Source organism: Jaculus jaculus, chromosome 3, assembly GCF_020740685.1.
Source record: "Jaculus jaculus isolate mJacJac1 chromosome 3, mJacJac1.mat.Y.cur, whole genome shotgun sequence".
NCBI classification, from domain to species: domain Eukaryota; kingdom Metazoa; phylum Chordata; class Mammalia; order Rodentia; family Dipodidae; genus Jaculus; species Jaculus jaculus.
Genome location: NC_059104.1, coordinates 172282300 through 172292847, shown reverse-complemented (window position 1 = coordinate 172292847; position 10548 = coordinate 172282300). Strand labels below are relative to the sequence as shown.

Genomic DNA, 10548 nt, shown 5'->3' with positions numbered 1-10548 from the left:
TTATTTGCATCATACCTTTTCCTCTGTGCCTTTCCCCCATGTCCTGTTGCCCTCCTTCTCCTATTCGTGAATATAGCTGCACTATAAACCAAATTCACTACGATGCTCTTTACTGTGGAGACAATGTTCCAGAGTCACGAAGAAGACTAAGAGCCAGAAACTGGGTGGGGGTGCCGTGTGTGACCATGCCTGCCACTCTCCTGCCGTGGGGCCCTTCACTGTGCCTCTGCCTCTGCCTGTCTTGAGATGCAATTACATCCAATCTCCAGTACCAACTGTTGCCTGCGTTTGATTATTGTGGGCTGGGGACAAGGGGAAGGTATGGGAAATGAGCAAATGATATGGAGGGAAGGGCTTAGTGGAGAGAAGCTCAAAGGTTTGGGCAGGAGAGATGGCTTAGCAGTTAAGGTGTCTGTCTGCAAAACCAAAGGACCCAGGTTCAGTTCTCCAGGACCCATGTAAGCCAAATGCACAAGGGGGCACACGTGCCTAGAGTTCGTTTGTAGTGACTGGAGCCCTGGTGCGCCCATTCTCTTTCTTTCTCTGATAAATAAATAAAAATATTTTTTTTAAAAAAAGGTTTGGGGGGTTGGAGAGATGGCCTAAGGGTTAAGGTGCATGCCTGCACAGCCTTAGGACCCAGATTTGATTCTCCAAGTCCCACATAAGCCAGATGCTCATGGTGGCGCATGCTTCTGGAGTTTGTATGCAGGGGCTGGAAGATCTGGCATGCCCATTCTCTCTCTCTCTCTCTGACTGTAGCAAATACTAAAAAAGGTTTGAAGTTAGAGGAGCCAAAGGCATGGAGACGGAGAGCACCTTGCCTTAGCCCTGGGTGACCTTTCTACTTTGTGTATCTGGCTTTATGTAGGTACTGGGGAATCAAATCCAAGCCGTTAGGTTTTATAACTAAATGCCTTTAACTACTGAACCATCTCCCCCCAAAATCTTCTAGATTTCATGTCCTGTGGGAGGTTCCTTATTGTCTGCCTTACTGAAGAATGAACATAGTTGCTTATATTTATTATTCACTGATGGCTGTCACTTCAGGACTTGCTACTAATACCCGAGTGGGTAAGAGATAGAGCAGCAAGGATTCAGGCTGATTCTAAGATTCCCTGAATCTCACCCAGGTTTAAATGTCCCTGTTAGCAAGATTCGGAGTTGTTACCTTGCAACTTCTAGCTCAAAAATTGGGTAGCCAGCCTGTTACTCAGCATCTGGTAGCTATTAGGAAGCCAATGTGAGTAAAGTAGACATAACCCAGCCCTCATGAACAAATGATCCAGTTGCAGTAGCTCTTCAGAGGAGATACTTGACGAAAATCAATTTATACACAGTTATAATCCGTGGCAAGTGCTATAACAAGGTGGGGGCTGGAGAGATGGCTCAGCAGCTGAGGCTCTTGCTTGCAAATCCTAAAACCTGGGTTTGATTCCCCAGTACCCACATAATGCCAGATGAATAGTGGCACATGCATCTGGAGTTGGCAGCAGCTGGAGGCTCTGGTGTGCCCATTCTCTATGTGCTTGAAAATAAATGAATAAAAATAATTTTATATAAGAAGAGAGAGAAAGATACAAACCAAGAGAATGGCCATGCCAGCATCTCTTACCACTGCAAACAAACTCAATGAACCACTTTGTGTATCTGGCTTTACATGGGTGCTGGGGCATTGAACCTGGGTGGCTTTGCAAACAAGTGCCTTTAATCACTGAGCTATCTTCACAGCTCAGATCAGAGTATCCCTTTCTTCTATAGACCTGTAATTATCATGTAATTATCTCTGTTGTCTACTGACAGGAGCGGCTCAGCTGGGTCATAGGGTAGTCCCAATTTTAGTTTTTTGAGATACCTCTGTATTTTTTCATTCATGTTTTTATTGACAGCTTCCATACTTACAGACAATAAGCTATGATAATTCCCTCCACTCCTCCATTTTCCCCTTCACAAATACACACTCTATCATATCCCTTCTCTCTCTCTTTTATTTTGATGTCATCATCTTTTCCTCCTGTTATGAGGGTCTTGTGAAGGTCATGGATATCAAAGCCAGTTTATGTCTGGACAATTGCATTGTAAGGAGTCCTACCCTTCCTTTGGCTCTTACATTCTTTCTTTTTTTTTTTTTATTTATTTAATTGAGAGCTAAAGACACATAGAGAGAGAGAATGGACGTGCCTCCAGCCACTGCAAATGAACTCTAGACACATGTGCCACCTTGTGCATCTGGCTTATGTGGGTACTGGGGAATCGAGTCTTGAACCAGAGTCCTCAGGCTTCACAGGCAAGCATTTAACTGCTAAGCCATCTCTCCATCCCCTAGCTTTTGCATTCTTTCCATTACCCCTTCTGCAGTGGACCCTGAGCCGTGGAGGGTGTGATAGAGATGTCTCAGTGCTGAGCAGTCCTCTGTCACATCTTCTCAGCACTATGTTGAAGCCACTCTATATTGATTTCCATAGTAAGTGCCCCAGTTTACATTTCAGTTTTTTTTTTTCTTTCTTCAGATCTTCACCAGCATTTGTTGTCATTTATTTTCTTGTTGACAGCAGTTCTCACTAAGGTGAGAATGTATAATTTACATTTCCCTGATGGATAAGGATGCTGAACATTTTCTTATATGTTTATGTTTATGGCCATTTTATACTTTTGTTTGTTTGTTTGTTTGTTTCTTTTTTTTTTTTTCTTGAGGTAGGGTCTCATTCTAGCTCAGGCTGACCTAGAATTCACTATGGAGTCTCAGGATGGCCTCAAATTCATGGCGATACACCTACCTCTGCCTCCTGGGTGCTGGGATTAAGGGCAAGCCCCACCAGGCCTGGCTATACCTAGCTTTCTAATTAACCAGTTTGTTTGTTTGTTTGTTTATTTATTTATTTATTTAGTTATTTGAGACAAAGAGAGGGAGGAAGAGAGAAAGAAAGAGAGAATGGGCACGCCCGCACCTCTAGCCACTGCAAATGAACTCCAGATGCATGTGCCACCACGTGTATCTGGCTTACGTGGGACCTGGAGAATCAAACCATCCCTCCAGTCCTAATTAATCTTTAAAATTTAGTAATATGTCATAAAATTCCAAGATAGTAGATAGCCACTTGCAATTAATTATTTCAATAAATATTTATGCTTGAAAGTATTTGTTGTGAGGATACAGTGGTGACATATGTTTCTTGCTCTAAGGAGTTGATAATACAGAGAGGTGTTAGGCCTTGGAAGTGAGTTAAATGAGGCACTGTTCTGCTTTCTCTGAGTGGTAGTCAAGCTATCCTCTTTTCTTTTCCCATTGGTAATCTCCTGGAATTTATTTATTTATTTTTGGTTTTTATATTTTTCTGGCTGGAAAATCTCATTGATTCTTATGGGCTGACAGCCTGGAAGAGAACACTTTGGAAAAGCTGTAGTTTGCCTCCCTTGGTCAGTGACGGAGGTTGAGCTGGTGCAGGCCCTTGGAGGGGCAAGGCTTTAGATCAGTTAGGCACTCTTTTATAACCTTCATTTGTACATTTCTTTTATAAAAATATGTTTTCTTTATTTACTTGAGAGAGAAACAGAAAGAAGCAGACGGAAAGAATGTGTGAGAATGGGCAATGCCAGGGCCTTCTGCCACTGCAAACAAATTCAAGATACATACACCACTTTGTGCATCTGGCTCTACATGGGTACTGGGGAATAAAGCCCATGCCATTAGGCTTTGCAAGCACCTTGAACCACTGAGCAATTTCTCCGGCCCCATTGTACATTTCTTAAAGCAAGAAACATGTATGGTCACTGCTGTATTCTTGCACCAATAGGAGTTCTCTATTTGATGGCCAAGTAATGCCTGTTCATAACTCTAGAGAAAAAGAGTAGTCTATTACTTACTGCTAAGGCTACTATGGTATATTATTTTGACCTCATAGCTATCCACCAGGGGCCCACACATCCAATACCCAATGTTGCTAAAACTACTATCTTTTTAAAATTTTTATTTATTTATTTATTTGAGAGAGAGAGAGAGATAGAGAGTGAGCAAGAGAGAGAATGGACACACCAGGGCCTTTAGCCACTGCAAACAAACTCCAGACTCATGTGCTACCTTGTGCATCTGGCTTACATGCATACGGGGGAATTAAACCTGCATACTTTGGCTTTGCACCCAAGTGCCTTAACTGCTATGCCATCTCTCCAGCCCTAAAACTACTGTTCTTATTCAGTCAGAAACCAGTAAATATTTCACTCTTAGATAATTGATTGATGTGTTCTTAAACCTTTGTTTTAGTTTAGTTATATTTTATGTATAGACATAGATAATTTATTATGTATTACATTGTTAGACTATATGCATACATAATTAACTTTAATTTTCTTCCCCTTTTTAGACATTTAAATCAGTAAGTTCTATGTCTGCTACACCTGGCTTTCTTTCTTTGCTTTCTCTTGGACTTACAGCCACCTAAGTGTCAGGTGACTTCTTCCCATGACACCTCACTTTCTCCTCCTGTTTCAGGTGTGGAGCCCCGTCAAACTGATACTTCGTTTCTGCACTTAGCTGATAGGAGGAAAAGGAGGAGGAAGCGACTTCCTGTTTCAAGGCCGTTACTTCAACCACAATATCATCCCTTGTCCTCTCTTTCTCTGTTTTTTTTTTCCCCTAAGGTAGGATTTCACTCTAGCTCAGGCTGACCTGGAACTCACATCCACAGCAATCCCTTTACCTCTGCCTCCTGAATTCTGGAATTAAAGGCATGCACCACCACGCTTAGTCCTTGTCATCTCTTAAGCCTACTTTTCTGTCATGGGACACTTTTGAACCTAAAGTCCCTAAGAAAATCCTAAGTGGTGATATTCATATGGCAAATTTCTAGAACGGAGTGCACGCTGAGAAGGAAGGCGAGCGCTGAGGTCTTCCATCTTGATGTTCTGAACTATGTAGTCTTTTACATTTTTTCTTATGAAAAATTGGCCCCAGTGCCTTTCTCTGCTGCCTTAATGGTGGTGGGGAGATGAGATGCAGATTCTTCAGGGGCACCTTGAATTGCTAAACAAGCTTAAAAGTTTGGTTACTGTGGTTTAAGAGTAATTCTGTTTCTAAGAATTAATCCTGTGAAACCAAGTAGTCATAAATTTGGGTTGACCGTGGGCTGCACACCTGTTTACTTTTTTTTTTTTTTTTTTTATCTTTACTCTGTCTAGGCCATGGTGCTATGGATTTCGATAACACCATCCACACTGAGGAATAGCAGGGCCACTGCCCCAGCTGTGACCTGCATCAGGTTCAGGGCTGTCACTCACTTGAATCTAACAGGGATCTTAAGCTAAATATGGCCTACTGGTATTCTTGATTTCCCTTGTAGAACTTACTTCTCTCTAGTTCTTGTTAGAGCCCGTGGGAAGAAGAGTCAGGGATAGGCTCCCTTAGAGCCTGTTGTTTGGGGCCATCCCTGGAAAAATGAGATATGCAAAGGGGGCTCTTGATTGCCACCTAGAATGTTCTTTAACTACTGACATACATTAATGTGTTCTCTAAGGAAAAGCTGGACGTTAATTTGAGTGTTTGATCCTGCCGGGGGCAGTGCAAAGAGAGTCTTTGCTGGAGATGCTTATGCAATAACACTCATATGGTAGAAGTTGTTCTGAAATCTGGGCATTATCAGGAGAGGTCCAGCAGTCTGGCTAGGCACTAGCCACCCACAGACACCTATGCAAGTTCCTGGGAGTGGGACGCTCTTTCAGACCGGAATTACAACTCAGGTCTTGATATTGGTTGTCTACTAGAGATCCTGACTTAAGCAAATCAAAATTTAAGAATATAAACAATATATAATAAGGAATGCGGCTATAAAGGGATCATTCTAGATGCCCATGTTGCTCACCTCTAGCAGGCTCCATGTAGAGGTGGCATTCTAGGCAGAGAACCAGGAGAAAGGGCTGTGCGAAATCACAATTAGGATACAAACCAGACAAGGTCATCCATCCTCACAGTCACAGATACTTGCTGTGGGGAGTGATGTTCCTTAGGGCCCTACCTGCCGAGAGTGGCCCAAACAAGGCAGAAATGTCCCCTTCCAGTGACATGTCTCCTATTTCCTTTGACTGCTTTAAACCTAATCGTTGTCAAATCATATTAACCTGGATTCAAATCACTGCTATGATTTCTCTTCTCCCTGAACCTTTGTATAAAGACAATAGTGTATGTCTCTGAGAGAAACTTTGCTTACAAAATCTTTGGGAATATGAGGTGTTTAGAGTCATAGGGAAGGACTGCTCATCCTGGAGGGCCCACAGGGAGAAACCCACCCTCCCACCGAGATTGTGTGGATTCATTACCTGTGCTAATTATACAGCTTTGCACTGTTCAGGTAGAAACAGGGTCTTGAGGCCTTGGCTGGACCATGATCCACAGTATACAGTAATTTAGCGCTTTCACTAAATTCCTGTTCTAACAATTAGTCCCATGCCTCTCTTACTCAAGCATAGTCAACAAACTCAGATGTTAGGTTTTTATGAAGTTATTAAAGTTTCAAAGAGATGGATTTGGAAAAAATTATACGAAGTGAGGGAACCCAAGCCCAGAAAGAAAAGATCTCTCTCATATGCAGACACCCGACTTTTTATTGTTTGAATGTAAATAAGAGGATGTGAGGATAAGGGTGAGCTATGATTCGAGAGAGACCCCAGGAGGGGAACAAGAGGAAACAAGGAAGGGAGGATGACAGCAGGAAACACGTAGTATGACCACGGAAATGAGGCCAAGTTGGAGAAGAGGCCACAAGGACAGAGGGAGAAGAGAGGCAGAGGGGAAGAGAAAGAAGGCATATTGTCCGAAAACACCATCAAGAAACCCAAATTTTGTATACCACTAAAAAATAAATTTAAAAGTTAGGATTTTCAACAGTGGAGTAGGTTTATATGAAAAATGTCTCTAGACAGTGACAACACCCCCTGCCCCCTTTGGTGTTTAAACGAAATCATGAAGAACACCCAACCTCAGGCAGATGGAAGAGACCTCTGCCCCTCCCCCACTCAGGTCCCCCTTTCAACTGTGACCTCGTCACTGACACCAGAGCCTCTAAAGCTTGTCCAAGAGAGAAGCAGCTGTCCCTCTATGGGAGCCAGGTGCTGTAGAGCTACACTGGGAGGTGGCATCTGCAGGACGTGGGTGAAAGGACATCACCGGACACCTACTGGCCCCTGCACCCAGGTGTGCTCAGTGCCTCATCTAAGCTTCTGCAGGTGTGCACTCCGCAGTGGCCTCAGGTAACCCAGCATTCTCTTCTCAAGGAAATATGGCACGGGCCAGGGAAGAAGCAGGGGACAGCCAGCTGGTGTCTGGTCGGGAGCCATCGTCACGTATCATCAGAGTGTCTGTGAAAGCCCCACAGGGCTGCCAGGATTTCTTACTGGCAGAAAATAGCAGTGTCTGCCACCTCAGGAAGCTGATCTCCAAACGTCTTCGCTGCAACACTGACCGACTGGTGCTCATCTTCACCGGGAAGATCCTCCAGGATCAAGACATCCTGAACCAGCGTGGAATCCTCGACGGCTCCACGGTCCACGTGGTGGTGAGAACTCGTTTGAAAGGATCAACGTGTCCCGGAACACTGCCAGGCCCCACAAGCCACTGCACCCAGCGTTCTGAGCCATCAGCCTCTGAGGGTGCTCGAGCGCTGGCCAGGCTGGGCCGCCTGGCCCGGAGCTCCCCCGACCTAGCTGATTTCTTTTGCCAGCTTATTCAAATACTGACCACGGTGCCAGAGTCTGCAGTGCAGCTCTTGGAAGACCCTCTGGCTCAAGGCTTTGCAAATGACAAACAAACCAATGGCAGCCACATTCCTGAATCCTCCAGGCCAGGACAGAAACGAGACCCAGCTCCTAAGCCTCCAGAAGCTTTCCAGAAGCCCGCCCGGCAACAGGAGCTCCTGAAGGACGACAAGCGGCGACTGGAGGCTCTGAAGGCCGTGCCTGGGGGTGACAATGCCATGCGTCCGGTCTGCTCTGATATCCAGCAACGCATGCTTTCCACTCTGGCTCTGTTGGTTGCTTCCAAAGGTCAGGTTTCCGGTGCAGAGCCTTGCCGAGGAGAAGTCAATGGTCACAGCGATTCTGACACCACCACCATCCCCACCACCTCGGTCCCAGCCAAGCCGTGGATCCAAGAGGCCAGTACAGGAGGAGTTTCCCAGGTCAAGGCCATGCCCTCAAGTCAGGCCAGTCCAGGTGGCAGAACTGGTATGGCAGACTTATGTCCGGGCCCCGATCTTCCCTCCCAAGATGGTCACCCACCAGTAGACAGAAGCCTTCTCCTTGGTCAGCTGAGACTCTCACCCACCGTCTTACGCCGAGCCTTGAATATCTTGCAGCAAAATCCAGCTCTGCTATACCAGCTGACAAGCGGCAGCTCCTTGTTCCACCACGTGCCTCTTCTCCCCATCCTCACCAACCCCCGGGCTCTGCAGGCACTGCTGCAGATAGAACAAGGTCTACAGATACTGACCAGGGAGGTGCCCGAGCTGGGACCTCTCTTAAGGGACCCAGCGCGACCACGTGGGGCCAGAGGAGCTCCAGAAACTCGGGGTAGGAGACAAGGCCACAGAGAGGAGCCTGCGCAGCCCACTTGGGCTGTTCTTCAGCTCCTCCACGCACTGGCCAACGCCAGTTCCCTGTCGACTCAGCCGTTGTCCCTCCTCACTGAAGGTCGCTACCAGCAAGAACTGGAGCAGCTGAAAGCCTTGGGGTTTGCGAATCGGGATGCAAACCTGCAGGCCCTGATAGCCACAGATGGAGATATCCCCGCTGCTATAGAGAAGCTTCTAGGGGCTCCACAAGCCTAGGTCTCTCCAGCTGACCTCACTGACGCACCATCCCGTGGAGAGGGAGGAAATGGGGAAGGGAAGGGTAGGTACTTATTTTAGGAATTCCTCCTACTTGGATTATGGGCACATTTCTCTTGCTGCCACCCACGCCTGTTCTACATTAAAGAAGATAGCTTGCATCTATTGTGTTGTAGATTCTGCGGCTGGGTGAACAAGGGGCACAGTCTTTGGAGAAGGGTTGATGTGTGCTGTTTTAGGGCTGTGCTGTTTATCCTCAGGCCTCTGACTTCTGACAAAAGCTGAGGGTAGCGCTAATATATGGGAATAAATATACATATGCAAAGGCAAGTTGAGGGCCATTTAACCAAACAAAAGCAGTAGCTTCCCTCCTAGGGCCTGTGACCTTCCCAGCTAGGTTTTCAGTCCCAGGCATGAGTTCCTTCCTGTGGAACAGGCCTTAAATCCAATCAGAGGGCAGTTGTCTTCCCGCATGCGGGTCTTGCTACCACGGCACCAGCACATCTTTCCTGCTTGGTCAGTTTCAGGGTCCGCTGTCGGGTGAGACTGTGGATGGCTTTCCCGTCCCGTCAGTCTGCATGGCACTTTCTGGCACCATGACAGCGGGCAGCAGGTTTTCAGCTGAGCTCCTGCTGGATTTTTCCGCGTGTCCTGTACCTGAAGCCGGTGGTGAGACAGTCTCTCTCACTCGCTGCTGCCCAGGCCAGACCAGCCGGCCTGGGAGCTTTGGGTTTCTCCTGACTCTGCTTCCCACTGCTGTGGATTTGCGCGTTGGGATCCCAGCCACGTGTGCCACTGCGTCTGGCTTTCCGTGCGTCCACACTGTGGTCATCACTTGCCCAGCAAGTGCTTTGAGCCTCTGAGATTTGTGGTGTCTTTGCTTATGTTTGGTACCCAGCCTCTGGCCAACATCACCGACATCGTCATCACCATGGACTACTCCATGCTACGCCTGGGGGAAGGAATCTGACTGTGGCTCCTCCAAGAAGTCACGGCTTCCTTTCGGCCTCTTGAGACCTCTCACTGCTTTGCCTTCCTGCTTCTCTCTCTTTCAGGGCCAGGCTCTGATCCTCTGGGCTGGAGCTCTCCCTCTCACGCCTGCTTCCCTTGGGGTCCGGCTTCTGAGAGCCATTCTGTCCTCTACAGGGTCCTCCCCTTTCTCTTACAAAGTGGTTGGCTCTGCCACCTTAGCAGCTATTGACTTTTTTGTCTTTGAATTTGTTGTGTCTCCTTTCCAGGGGCGATGTTGGATGACCCTCTGCAATCAGGGAGTGAGGTCAGTGATGTCAGAATTTTCCTCACAACTTTCTAAAACCTATCGTCTTTATCTTTAGAATTTGTTCTACTGTATCTTTTTTTTCCCCACAGATGTGTGTGTAATGTAGTGTGTGTGTGTGTGTGTGTGTGTGTGTGTGTGTGTGTGTGTGTGTGGTGGGGGTCCGTTCATTTGTCTACAGTTGGATGTGCATCATTGCAGTGGCTGGATGGGGATGTGGGTGTCCCTCTCCAACTTCTGCCCACTTTTACTTGAGCCCGAGTGTCTTACTGATCCAGGAACTTGCTGTTATTTGTTTATTTTCTTCCTGAGCCCTGGAAGTTCTCTGATCTCTGCTGCTCACTGGACTGGGGTTATGCGTGGACGCACCCAGCTGCCTTTGTGGGCCCAGGGGACCACACTCAGCCGTCTCAGGCCTCCTCAGGCCCTCAGGCTTGCACAGGAAGTCCTCGTAATCAT

At 46.8% G+C, this 10548-nt stretch overlaps 1 protein-coding gene across 1 annotated transcript; it reads left to right on the top strand.

Moving 5' to 3' along the window:
• Nucleotides 1-7268: 7268 nt before the first annotated feature.
• LOC101613106 (ubiquilin-3-like) lies at nt 7269-8813 on the top strand. Its single transcript, XM_004650730.2, has one exon. It carries the CDS (start codon nt 7269-7271, stop codon nt 8811-8813), a length of 1545 nt encoding a protein of 514 aa, XP_004650787.2.
• The last annotated feature ends 1735 nt before the right edge of the window (nt 8814-10548 follow it).

What these genes read in the sequence shown, in the direction of transcription:
- LOC101613106 (XM_004650730.2), top strand. Translation starts at nt 7,269, where the DNA reads ATGGCACGGGCCAGGGAAGAAGCAGGGGACAGCCAGCTGGTGTCTGGT.